The sequence below is a fragment of the Sander vitreus genome, chromosome 8, assembly GCF_031162955.1.
Source record: "Sander vitreus isolate 19-12246 chromosome 8, sanVit1, whole genome shotgun sequence".
In the NCBI taxonomy this organism is placed as follows: domain Eukaryota; kingdom Metazoa; phylum Chordata; class Actinopteri; order Perciformes; family Percidae; genus Sander; species Sander vitreus.
Window position 1 is genome coordinate 29,043,093 of NC_135862.1, and position 14,026 is coordinate 29,057,118.

At 41.1% G+C, this 14,026-nt stretch overlaps 1 protein-coding gene across 2 annotated transcripts; it reads right to left on the reverse strand.

Annotated features, from left to right (window-relative positions):
- Positions 1 to 62: 62 nt before the first annotated feature.
- Positions 63 to 13,788, reverse strand: lcat (lecithin-cholesterol acyltransferase). Of its 2 annotated transcripts, none has more exons than XM_078257747.1 (7): positions 13,483 to 13,788; positions 10,969 to 11,125; positions 10,630 to 10,730; positions 10,315 to 10,410; positions 5,774 to 5,998; positions 4,950 to 5,145; positions 63 to 1,262 (listed from the first exon to the last, which is right to left on the reverse strand). In XM_078257747.1, exons 1-7 carry the CDS (start codon positions 13,631 to 13,633, stop codon positions 902 to 904), a joined length of 1,287 nt encoding a protein of 428 aa, XP_078113873.1. In that variant the 5' UTR covers positions 13,634 to 13,788; the 3' UTR covers positions 63 to 901. The 2 variants fall into 2 exon arrangements, with proteins under 2 accessions (XP_078113873.1, XP_078113872.1); XM_078257746.1 differs by having other exon boundaries at positions 10,630 to 10,745; positions 13,483 to 13,785.
- Between the last annotated feature and the right edge of the window lie 238 nt (positions 13,789 to 14,026).

Sequence of the window (14,026 nt, forward strand, 5' to 3'; positions counted from 1 at the left end):
ACAGTTTGACATTTGCACTGAATAGGATCGAAACTACCGGTAATCATTTGACACGCGTGACATTTGTGAAATTAAATGCTTTTAAAATTGTAAACATTAAAATACATTTGGCATGTTTACAGAACAGTATACATTCACATCACTAGTTTAATATGCTTGTACATGAGCCTGAGGAGAAAAGTGATCTTATAATCATTTTTCAAAACAAATGATATCTAAAAAATATATAAATCCTAATAGAAATATTACAGTGACATCATAGACAATGAAAAAAATAGGTTACTGGCAGGTCCCTATGAGCTATTCATTACAGTCACACTATCTACCCATAGAATATGACACAATGGCAGTTTGTGTGTATGTGCACTTTGTGATAATTAATTCATCATCCATGAAAACATTTTTTTGTAAAGATGTAACAGGATTTGAAGTTGCCTGAATAGACTGTGAGAAAACTACACATACTACAACAATAACTGAACCATGGTAAGAAAATAATAATAAAAAAAAAACATTACTATGTTTGTAATTAATGTGATAATTATGTGTATCAAGTCTCCTCATGATCACCACCAAATATAAGGAAGACACAACAAACTAAACGCATTGGAAATAAAAAATAAACAGATCAGGGTCAAATCTATACTGCAAGTCATCACACTTTAATTTAGATAAGGGGTCATGGTTATGGGCTTGGGGGTCAAGGTAAGATTGATTGCTATTCCAGATCTGTTTAGAACCATTCCGTGGGCTAAGAGGGGGTGCTAATATATGTTGGACCTATGTGAAATGTGTTTTTTGATTGACAGCTGTAAAGACTCAAAAGTCAACTATGTGAAGAAGAAAAAAATCCAGCATTCCATGTGTTTTAGTTTTTTAAACTCTTCAATAATGTCTTCTATTAAACTACAGATCGGACGTCAACCTCTTTGGGCATATCCGAGTTCCCCTCCAGGATATGTTGGATTTGGTTGAGCACCTTTTCATGAAACACTATGTTTAGGTGGGCCAGCCCTCGGAACTCTGTAACATGGACTGGCTTCTCCTGCTGCCCCACCCAACGTTTGCAAAGACTCATGCTAAAGCTATCCACTGTGTCGTCCCCATCGGCGTAAACAAAGTCCACTGGGTCCACGTTGGGAAACTCCTCGTCGTAAATGTATGTCACCGGAGTTGGAAGCCCCACGCCATACATACACCACACCTCAACACCAGGTGGCTGGAGATCGCCAGTAAGGTTCTTGGTGTCTTCCCACATGTGCCTGCAACCAACAAGAAGGAAAGTGGGGTTGTGAAATGGAGTGGTACATGGACACAAAACTTTAAAGCAGTTATGACAGTGCTCGAATTACGTGGGAGCCAGAGGGAGCCAAGCTCCCATAGAGTGAGGACTGGCTCCCATGAAAGCAACAAAGTCAAAAATCTGAGGGGGTCTCTCACATCTGAAGGTGTCTGCCATATGTGGCATTGTAATTTAATCTTATACAACACTCATTATCCATCCCTCTGCGGTCTCTTACCATTAAAGACGTTCAATTAAAATATAAAATATAGGCTACTACGGGACGTAGACCTGAGCCTACCCTACGCTCATGAACGCAGCATGACTGCACTTCACCACCACACCACTAGGCTATGTGATCAAACCGAATAGGCTACGATTAATATTAACAGTCTATGGCTACTATCGATTTGACAGCACTCGCAAGTCCGAAGAAGTCACCTTGCTTTTAGCTTAATGTGCTTTTGAGGTAAATACCACCAATACATCTTAAATAAATAAATCTGTAGCTATCCTCTGCCATTCAGAACTCCGGAAAAGTTCCCAGATATTTTGAAACACCTGTCAGCAATACAATGCAACCTCTGATGGCGGAATAGTGACAGTGAATAGACAGTGAACAGTGAATAGGCTTCCCGACAACATCTCAGTGCAAATTCCAAAATTGTTCGTCTATTTATTTCCACGGTTCAACACACGAGACGAGTAGTAGTACATTATAAGACTAGAACATAGTTTGGCTGTGCAATGGCTTTATTCATTTCTGCCAGTTAGTGCATTTTCCCTGTGTATAAGTTAAAGACTACATGCATTATTGTGTTTGACACTGAGGATATCTGAGACAAATCAAATGAGTTACGTTTTAGTCTGACACTCAGACTAAATCGTTTAGTCTATTTCTTTGTATTGCAAAATTGAAAAGAAATATGGACTATTACAATCAATAATATGTTGAAATTAATTAAAAGGACTCCATTTCTGTAAAAAAAAATCTGTCTGTTGTGTGCGTGTGTCAAGATAATAGCCTAGGCCTACCATACGCATACTGCACAAAAGCGCCACTCTCGCCTAGGCTATTTAATTGTATAGCCTTGTTAGGCTATGTGCAGGGTGTGCCAACTTTTTTTTATGAGATAAAGAGAGACCCCCTTAAAGACAAAAAGATAATTTGAGCACTGAGTTATGATCAATATTTTTTATATTAATAATGGATCACATGACTACTTGTGAAAGGGGTCATTGTGATGAACCCTCAGAGAATTATCACCTGACTCTGCAGCTCCCTTCAGCTCTGTGGAACTTTATAGCAACCTTAAAAAAGTACTCCGCCGCTTTAGCATTGCTATAACATTGCTGCACCACCAGGGACAGTTTGAAAAGCATACATAGGTCTACATATCGATATTCCATGCATTCTTCTCCCCTGTCAAAACTTGGCGGCTGCAACTCAACTCGATTCATTCGACTGCACAGATTTAGGTGTGCTATGCTAGTAGCAGCTAATGTAGCCTTGTAGAGATGAGGAGATATCTGGTAAGCTCATTTCTTTCTAATTCCACACCCCCAGAAGATTTTTTTTAGACTTTTAGGCCACGTCCACACGTACCAAAACAATCATTTTTTCCCCTGTCTTCCCTGGCATCGTTTCAGGAATATATGCGTCCAAACGCATCCATTTGTAAATGATTCAACACGCATATTACTACATCATATTCCAGGCCTATAGGTGGTACTGTTTCTGCTACAGAAATTCACAAAAAAAAACGGAGAAGAACAGGCGGAGCATGCACATAAAGCTTGCACGCTATATACAAACAGACAGTATATTTTGCCCTAGTAACCCTATTAGGCTCAATATCTTCTCCAGTAAGAACACAAGCATGTAGTCTGCCATTGTCGTTGTTATGAGACGTCGTCGCGGGATACGAGGTCGAAGGCTAGAGGTCGAGCGTCTCTGTGTGGATGGCCCCTTACTAAGTTTTACAGTCGTCTCTTTTACAATGGTGCCCTATTGAGAAAATCCTTCAGCAGGGGGATTTTTCGTTGCAACACCGCTAGTGGCCACTGGACAAAATTGGCTGCAAGGCTGAGTGCACTTCCTGAGGGCCTGGTCCTAAGCAAGGGGGTAAGTCTCTCTCCACAACGCATACCTCCTATGGTGCCATTTTGATGCTAACAAGCCATCACCTGCCGTTAGCATACCATTGACTGCCATTTATTTTGACGTCACTTTGACAGCGAATGACTTTACATCTGAAGCGTTTAAAGACTTTATTTGTCCATTGTTTATTTCTAAAGAAACACGACAATGTATGAAAGGCTCCATTACCTTGTATCTCACGTTATGGCTCTGTAGCAGACGTTTTTGGAAAAATAGGCGATTGTGTCATAACCACGTGACTTACTGTCGCATAGTAGAGGAATTACCGTATAGTACAGGAGAAGCTCGCAGGCAGTTTTGACTTACATTAGCTGTTTAAGTTTAATTACTAATGTTAACTAGCATTTTAGCAATAATAAGCCTGTGCCTATGTTATCTCCTTACATATACCTACGCTCTCCGTCTCTGCAAGATTCGGAATGATTGAGATTTCTCTTGGCACAGCTACCAGAAGACTTACAACTTTCAGACAGGTTGCTCATGTCACATCTATGTCTTCAAGCTCAGTTGGAGGCTGCGCAGTAACGCTCAGCCATCACCGGAAAAGTGCTTCTAATATCCTTCACTGGTCTCCGTCCAGAGCAACGGGATCTGTTGGTCCATTTATTCTACTGTCTATGGTCCTAAGTGGTAAAACTGATCATACATTGGCACTGCTATATAGGCAGAGTGCATTAAAGTCCTGCCCTCACCTGAGGGGAAAACTATTTATAGTTTTCCTTTGACTTTGTGTTGCATAAAGGTGCCTCCTTGTCAGTTATTACCGCTAGTAAACAACAGAAAAATGCCTAAAAGCTGCTGTGTGGTGGGATGCACTAACAACAGGGTAAATAACCCATAACTTTTTATAACACATAAACATTTATAAGCTGCTAAACCAGAAAAAATAATGAGCTTTTAGAAAGACAAAAGTGGATACAAACAATAAGACGTGAGGCATCAGCAGGAAGAATGAGATCATGACATTCGGTAGGCTATGCCTAACAATACGTAAATCATTTGTCATTACATTTGTCAGTTTTAGGTTAACTATAGTTCTGCAAGTTAAGCTAAAGCATTTTGACAGTGTTTAACTTGTTTTATAGCGGAATGTGCAGTATTATGTTTGAAAGTGCCTTAGCTTGCTAACACATAGCTAACATTAGCTTACTAACAGCTTACTTTTCCTCTCTGGTAGATAATGTTGCTAAAATAATCCATTGAAATGCTTTAATCTAATGTTTGTGTGTGTGTGTGTGTGTGTGTGTGTGTGTGTGTGTGTGTGTGTGTGTGTGTGTGTGGTTTCTAGGCATTTTGTTAGCATTTCAGCCCTTAGCATAACGCCGCTTGGGTGTGGTTTTCAGAGTACAGTATGATGCATTGCGCAATGTCTTAGATAGTCACTGTTCTGCAAATCATTAAAATGTCAAAAGCATTTTAGTCACTTAAATAATCGGGAATATAGTGCATCTAAAATTGAGGTGGGTAATGGGAAGGCTGTGGAATAACGTTAAAGCTGTTAGTTACCAGCCATCTTCAAAATTGATGTCTGTGAAGAGGCGCTGGTAGTCCTGGTTGGTGTAATTAAAGGTTGGTGTGGAGATGAACACGTGGTCCTTTGGCCAGGCTAAATCAGATGGTAGCATCCAGGGATTAGTTGTTGTCATCCTCTGCTCCTCGCGGATCTTGATGTTGGAAATCATCGGGATGCCGTCATTTTCACCTAAAGCAAGAATGTACAGGATTAGAAAAGCTTAGATTCACGAAGGAGGGAGGAGGAGTGTGTTTGATAGGGCATGGGGACCAGTTTTGAAACATTTATCGGGGCTGAGGGAAGAAGGTGTGGGATGAGGGGTCACATATATTAATACTGTAATAGTGGTAGTTTCAAAGGAATTCTTTTGACTCCTGGTTTGCTCTTTAGTCTCTTAATATAAGGCTTGCTATTTGCTACTGTGCCTCACCATTGATGTATTTAGAATCTGCCCAATAATTACAATTGTATGTTCTTGGTTGCTGCTGTATTGTTGCTAGTGTATGAATAAGAAAATGGAAAAAATAAAGTTGCTTGTATGAACCAGTGCAGTCTGTACCCATAGTTGATCTGCAATAAACATATTTTCAAAAAGAATGTACAGGTTTGCCGGGTCATGCTTGATTCAAATCAAATCAAGTGGTTGTTTGAACGTTAACTCTGTCCCTGTGAAGTCTTTGATCCTCATTAGTAAAAAAGATAACAAAATATAAAAGATGTATAGGAAAACGTTTTTGTTGTATAGACCGTGCCAGGTGCAGATCCATTTAGTAGCCTCTTCTTGTACTGTATTCTACTGTAAGTACTTTGCCATTACCTGATGCCAGGACTCTAAGTGGTTTAACAGCACCCCCCCATGGAGCTGCCAGGGAAATGAAGCCCCTGATGTACTTGTCCTTCCAGGCCTGAGGTTGGTGGTTGAGAAAGTAGAGGACATAGTGGCAGCCCATGCTGTGTCCCAGCAGGTATACAGGCTGCTGGTGCTGGTCATACATCTTCTCAACCAGGTCCTGCAGCTCTGTGAAATACTCTGCATTCTCATCTGTGGGAGCAGGAACATTGATAAGTGCGTAACGTACAAACCCCAATTCCAACAAACTTGGGACGTTGTGTAAAACGTGAATAAAATACAATTATTTGCAAATCCTTTTAAATCTATATTTAATTGAATTGAATGTTACAACTGATATACTTTATTGTTTTTTTTTGTTGCAAATATTCACTTATTTTGAATTTGATGCCCGCAACATGTTTCAAAAAAGCTGGGACAGGGGCAACAAAAGACTGGGAAAGTTTAGGAATGCTCAAAAAACACCTGGTGAACAGCTGCATGAGGCAATAGTCCAACAGTTTAAGAACAACGTACAATTGCAAAGAATTTAGGCCACATTCTGCATGTGTTACAACAGTGTGGCTTCATAGTAAAAGAATGCGGGTACTAGACTGATCTGCCTGCAGTCCAGACCTGTTTCCCACTGAAAATGTGTGTCGCATTATGAAGCGCAAAATATCACAACGGAGACCCCGGACAGTTGGACTGCAACTGAAGTAGAGAAGTAGTAGAGAGTAGAAGAATGGGAAAGAATTCCACCTACAAAGCTTCAACAATACTTGTCCTCAGTTCCCAAATGCTTATTGAGTGTTGTTAAAAGGAAAGTTGTGTATGTAACACAGAGGCAAACATGCCCCTGTCCCAGCTTTTTGGAACATGTTGCAGGCATCAAATTCAAAATGAGTGAATAAAAACGTTTATCATTTGAACATTAAATATCTTCTCTTTGTAGTGTATTCAACTGAATACAGGTTGGAAAGGATTTGCAAATCATTGTATTCTGTTTTTATTTACGTTTTTTTATTTAACGTCCCAACTTCATTGGAATTGGGGTTTGTACAATCATTATCCTCACTATCACTATCCCTATCACTATCACTCATCATCATCGTCATCATCATCAGTACACATATTAACACCTTATACATTTGTAACTGTATGGCTAACATGCTAGCAGGCAGTTGCCTATTTACGCATCTAGCAGACAAAAGCAACATTTGTCAGTATTTGGAGTGGTGTTTCTGGCCACCTGAATGTAAGTCTAATGTCTTAGTTCCATCATGACTAGACTTGACTCAACTCACTTTTGGTACCAGGTGCTTTTCTCTGTTTTGTTTTCCACTGCGGATAGTACCCCGTCAATGTAGGCGGGTTCTTAGCTGATCGCCCTAGCTACTGCGAGTGAAACTGCCGTGACATTGTCTTTAAAAGACACTCGCTGGATCCTTTCATCGGCAACCAAGCCATTTCGCGATCAGCTAAGAATCCGCCTCCATTACAGGGGTACTATCCGCAGTGGAAAACGAAATAGAGAAAAGCACCTGCTACCAAAAGTGAGTTGAGTCGAGTCAAGCCGTGCAGTGCCATGCAGTGGAAATGCAGCATTATATTCACTAGATGTTTGACTTTCTTCACCAGCTAGTCACTTTGTCGGTCTGCCATGAAAACAAAACAATGAGCTAAAAGAGGCTAAGAAACCAAAACTCGAGTCTGGTTGATAATTCTCTGTGGTATTGTAGGTATAGTCGTTTCGATTCCTGCTAAAGCTGCACTAATCAATATTTTTATATTACTAATGCATCAGATCACCAGTTGTAATGTGAGAGCTCTCACATTACTCTTTGGTTTTACAGCCCACAGCTTTACTGTTTTAGCTCTGTCTCACTGCTCTCATCTACCTTATTTTAAGTCGCAATAGGCAGCTGTTTCACTGTTTGCACTGTTCATTACTTTTCCAGCACCAAAAGACAGACAGACAATAGCTAGCATGGGAACATAGTGGAGCATTTAGATGCTAAAGAGAGTCATACATTTTCCTCAGGAGTTAGTGGAGGCCTAGTCTTGCTTTGCCAGACCATCTTTCACAGCGCTGCGGAGGAGGGTCTGGCTAGTCCACATAGCATTCCGGGATGGGAGAAAAATGTGCTTTGGTTTATTGGCATTTCTTTAAACCAACCACAATCGTCATGGGTGGTGCAAAAGTTGTTTTAGTCGTACGAGAGAAAACTCAGATTGGACAGATAGTCTAGCTAGCTGTCTGGATTTACCCTGCAGAGATCTGAGGAGCAGTTAACCATAGTCCTCATAAATCCATCTGAGTTTAAAATTCCAACACAAAGAAAGTGAAAGGTAACAGACATCGGCAGAATTTCCTGCAGCACCGGAGCAATTCCGGAAGTGGAACGTCAAGGATATAATAATAATAATAATAATAATAATAATAATAATAACTTTTTATTTAATTAAAATTATATATAGCGCCTTTCAAGGTACCCAAGGTCGCTTAACAAATAGGGGGGGGGAGGCGGGTTAGGGGTCAAAGGACTGCAGAGGTGCTTTTTGAACATGGGAAGGGATGGGGCAGAGCTGACGTGGAGTGGTAGACTGTTCCAGAGTGTGGGAGCATTGGCAGAGAAAGCCCTGTCCCCAAAAGTCTGCAACCTGGTGCGGGGGGTATCCAGCAGGTCCTTGTCAGAGGACCACAGGGAACGTGACTGAGTGTAGGGGTGGAGGAGATCTGTGAGGTATTGTGGTGAGAGTCCATAGAGAGATTTGTAGGTGAGCAAGAGGATCTTGTAGGCGATGCGTGACTTGACTGGCAACCAGTGGAGCTGTTGGAGGATGGGAGTGATATGCTGCCAGGGCTTTGTGTGGGTTAGAACCCTGGCAGCAGAGTTCTGGACATACTGGAGTCTGCTAAGGGCCTTGGTGGGCAGTCCAGACAGGACACCATTGCAGTAGTCCAGATGGGAGGTGATGAAGTGTCTCAGTTACTTAGTGGTTAGTGGTAGAAGCCGGACTTGGTGATTTTTTTGATGTGGGACCGGAAGGAGAGAGTGGAGTCCAGGATGACGCCCAGGTTGCGCACCTCAGGAGATGGGGAAATGGAGCAGCCATCCACAACCAGGGCCAGGTCTCCAATTTTCTTGAGCAGTGGTGCAAGTCTTACTACTGTTGAGTTTGAGTAGGTTTGCGGTCATCCATGATTTGAGTTCCTGCAGGCAGTTGACAAGTTCTGTGGGTGGGAGCTGGGAGGTGGGGTTTGTGCTGATATAAAGTTGATTGTCATCAGCATAGCAGTGGAAGTTGAGTCCATGTTTACGGATAATATGACCTAGGGGTAGCATGTAGATGGTGAACAGCAGAGGACCAAGCACAGAGCCCTGGGGCTCACCATGGTTGGCAGGTGCTGGATCAGAGTCTGAGCCATTTAGGGTGATGAATTATTTCCGGTCAGTGAGGTAGGACCGGAACCAGGACAGTGCTGTGCCACTGAGGCTGATGAACTCAGAGAGGCGGTGGAGAAGGATGGTATGGGAAACTGTATCAAAAGCTGCAGAAAGGTCAAGTAGGATGAGGATGGTGATGAGGCCATGCTACGGAGTCAGATAGCGTGGAAGTACACACCCATTTGATGTTCCTGAACGTGATGGTTGCACTGCTTTGGGAGAGGCACAGGGACCAAGAATAGGATGGCATAGTGGTCAGAGACAGCCAGGTCAGTGTACTGCAAGTGGGAGGGGGTTATGCCAGCACAGCACACCAGGTCCAGGGTATGCCCTTTGTCATGTGTGCGGCCATGTATGTGTTGTGTAAAATTGAAGTAGTCCAGCAGTGATAGAAAATCAGTAGCAAGAGAACAACTACTGGAATCCACATGAATGTTAAAATCACCCAGCAGGATAGTAGACGGGGATTTCGGGCAGACAGTGGCAAGCAGGTCGGTTTATAGACTAGTGGAGGCCAAAAGAGAGTGAATTTTAGACTTAAATTTATTAGGAGGCCAGAAACACAACTACAAATGAATGCTAATGCTGCTGTTTGCTGGATGTGTAAATTAGCAACTGTTTGATAACATGGTGCCATAATAACTTTATACAGTGATAATACAGTATGTCAATGTTGTGTTTAAAGTAAAGTTTGTTCCACTGCCTAAATGGCAAAAGAAACTGATGCATCTTTAATATAAACAAAATGGATCAGTAGAGCTTTAAATCAGTTTTTGTATAAAAGGGGCCTTTATGAGTCACATTTATTTTTTGTTTTCTCATCTAATGTTTTTAGTTTACTCTGTTGTTTTACCCACTAATACCATCATAGGGAAAGGGAGCCCAAATGCCAACTACACAGGACATTATTACTCAAAAACGGACAAGCTGAGTTGGTCTGCAAGCTACTTTTTTCCTTCTGGTGTACTTTTTCTACAATTTCCAAGCCAACACAGGCTCGATCTACTGTACAAAGAGCTCTTTTAGAGTGCAGTGTGAGTGTGTATGTGAGGGTGCATGTGCAGTTTTGCTACTTACTAGGAGCTAATCTCCAATCGTACGGTGCTCCTCGGACCGTCTCATTTCGGGTGTAGCCCATGTTGACCAAATGTTGCACCATAGTGTGAAAATAACCTGCAAAAACAAGCAGCAGACTCAGTCAATACCAGATGTCTAAATCAACATTACTTGGTACAAAGCAGCTGAGCTGTAAAGTGCATGTAGGATATCTAACATGGCTTTTTTATGAAATCGTTTGACCTTTCTGTATTATTCCAAAACAGAAATGCATGGACAAGATGACAGAATCCACAAATCCCAAACTACCAGTACAGACGCTTTTTTTTTTCTCACCAGCCAGTTTGTTTTGGTCAAGAAACTCAATGGGATATGTCTGCCCAAATCCCGGCACCCGCACCTGCACCCCTGGGGAGTTGGATGATCGCCGAGTCGTCCTATTGTAAACAAGTCTGGGGCATGAAAAATGGACATGGACATTCCTGTCAGTGTAGCTGGCCAAAGACATTCTTTAATGTGACTATAATAATATCTGAAAAAGATAGTCACATGAGAGAATGTTTGATAGTGACAGGACGATTTAGGGCAGCAGAGGTATAGGGACAACGTTGTCATTATGATGCTCGAAAGTGATGCATAATACAGAAAAGGATAGGCATTAAGGGTCAGTTTTACCTAATGTTGTCAATCCAGCAGTCTACACCTATAGGCATGAACATGTTGAGGTCAATCCACAGAGGGAACCAATGTTCAGTTTTCTTGTAGCACATCCAGTGGACCAGTGTTGGCTTGTCTATCTTAGCTTCCAGACGGTTCCCCAAGTTCCCTGGCACTGGACACACACACAAAAACACACACATACACATCACATGAGTGAGTCACATTGCTAGGTAAACACTGAAAGAATACTGTAGGTCAGAAGTTCCCAACCTGGGAGTCACAACCCCTCCATTGGTCACAAGATGACTCTGAGGTGTCACATGGAATAGGAGGAAGTAAAAGACATTGTTCTGCTACAAGAATACAAAAAAATGTTTGGACTTTTTTCTAAAATGTGTGTTTTTTTTGTTTTTTTTTAATATTGGAGATGTGTTCCTCTTCGGGCCTCTACTAAGTATTGAAATGAAACAATCTGAAAAGTTTAGAGGGGAAAATCACTCTTTTCTTATTTTAAGGGGTCACCAGTTGAAAAGGTTGGTATAAAATATAAATATATAATAATATATGTAACGCGCTGTACAATGTAAGTATGTACAATCTTAAATTTGGTCCCTGCGTTAACACTCCTTCATTTCATAACTGAATATGAGGATTTTGGCAAATATTCACAATGACACCACAATCTTTTTTTTTGTATTGAAAATAGTTTTTCAAAATATCTTGCACAATGTGTCACATTATAGTGGATCTAAAAACAAGTAAAGTGCATAGTAAAATGTTTATTGGGACAAAACAGCAGGTTTTATCTGTTTCGTCAGATATTTTTCAAAATGTGGAAACCCTCAACTTGGAGCTCCCCTGCAGTAGATTGCGTGGATCCTGGTTTGGACAATGACCTTTTGACTGCAAACAAAGAGTCATAAGCGGTGGGAAGAGAAAATGCCCTGCGGTGTAATCTTAAAATTAACACCCAAATCTGATTCCTAATAATGGCAGTGGACACAAAACTTACGGTGTTAAATAACAAATCAGTTGAATCTTTCACTAAGTAGACACCAAGTTTGCCCAAAAACCTTTTATAACACCTAAAATATGTGTAGAAGATGAAGAAGGATGTGCAGATGGAGCATGTGTTTTTACCGTAATATATCACAATCAAGGGACTATAATACATAATTTTTGCCTTTAGACGTCACAGACTAAATGCTATTGGGTGACATGTTTTTTTTTTTTGTAATTTAAACACATTTTGCCGTATATTACTTTGCACGTCACACACTTGTACAATTAAGTGTAAAATCTTTGTGCTGTCTTAATTACAGTCACAGTTACACTCTGGCCATCTTTTTTTTTGTTTTTTTAACTTTTTCTACCTTTAATTTTTGACAGGACAGCTAGGTGAGAAAGGGGGAGAGAGAGGGGGAAGACACGCAGGAAATCGCCACAGGTTGGATTCAAACCCTGGACCTCTGCGTGGAGGCATAAACCTCTCAGTACATGTGCGCCTGCTCTACCCACTGATCCAACCCAGCCGCAACACTCCAACCATTTAAAAATAAATAAAATGTTGTAACATTTTCAGCTGTGTGTGAAGGGAGTGAATGGAGCTGAGCGGTTAGACACAGTTGCTTCAGCCACGTTTTTTTGGGTTTGAAAAGAAGTCTTTATTTACCCAGAATGTATAGCTAATTAGACCTCGCTAGTCCTACAGCTTTGTGCAACAGATGCATTTAGACATATCTGAAGTTTGATCTAAGCCAAACTAGTCAAAGTCTATCTTTTTCAAACTGGTCCCTGGCCGCATGAAGAGAGAAGGACAAAAAGTCCAAGGAACAGTATACACATGTAGCCTGCTGTTATCTACACTACAGTCAGCAGTTTAGCATCATGTGTCAAAGTTGTATAGGTCCCGCCCCCAGATTATCAGACCAAAGCTGTGAGGTGTCACTCTTTGAGTAATTGTGAAGCTACATTTAAAACCAAATTTGCTGTCTTGTGCCTTTTTAAGCGGTGGCCTATAACAAAGACTATATGCTGCACAGAATGCACAGAATAATATTTCATTAAAACCTCAACGTTACAAATAAAAAGTAGGAAGACCCAGAAAAATATCAGTGGGATAGTGACTATTTCAATCACTGTTGTGGCTCTAACACAAACACAAACCTTAAAACACAGGGTCAAATGTACAGATTGCAGTGTAGACCTCCCTGATAGCCTAGACATCAATAGAAAAAGAAGAAAAATAAACTACTTGGCCGATATTAACCCCTCCTTTCGCCCACTAGCTGTGCAATCTTGACTGTGTCGTAATTTGATTAAAAACAAAGTTATTTAGGTATTACGTTATATAAAATGCAGTAGGCTAAGTAGCCTACAGAACTAAAGGTATTGACACAGGGCCTCAAGGTAAGTAAATCATTATTAAGACCTTAAAGACAGATTTTGAATTCTAAATATGCAAAAAAAATAGTCTGACATCCAAAATTCTACGAAACGTTACATGAACTATAACACAACTACGCTTACCGATAATGAGTGGTGGAGTGCTGTTGCTTGGTATTCTGGATTTGGCGTTTGGCGGGAAGACGACGTTGACGATCCAGAAACCTGAGGAGTGATGAAGCCCCAGTAGACATACAACCAGCAGCACCGAGCAGAGATTTCCTGCGGATGCCATGTTTCTTTCAAACAGCTGTGCTGTTGGACGGTGCTTTGTCTCGGTGTGTGTGCTAGGCTACTGGAGGCGGAGGGAGAGGCGGTCCGGGCAGAAACCGTGAGCTCAGACCAGTGGAAACGTTATATTACCTGGCCAACTGTAAGAAACTACTCTGAAACACCTGCGTTACAATAAGGATGATTAATTAAACTGCCATAAGCCCACGCGAACACACGCAGGCAGGCACAGGGACAAATAAAACGTGTAACGTTAGTTTACCCGTTGCCCTATTGATCCAAATCACACGTAGGCCTATTTGTTTACACAACAGCATGTAAATGATTGACAAAGAAGATCACAGACAAGAAAATTTTTCTTAGACAACTAAAAACGTGTTTCCAAAAAAACAAAAAA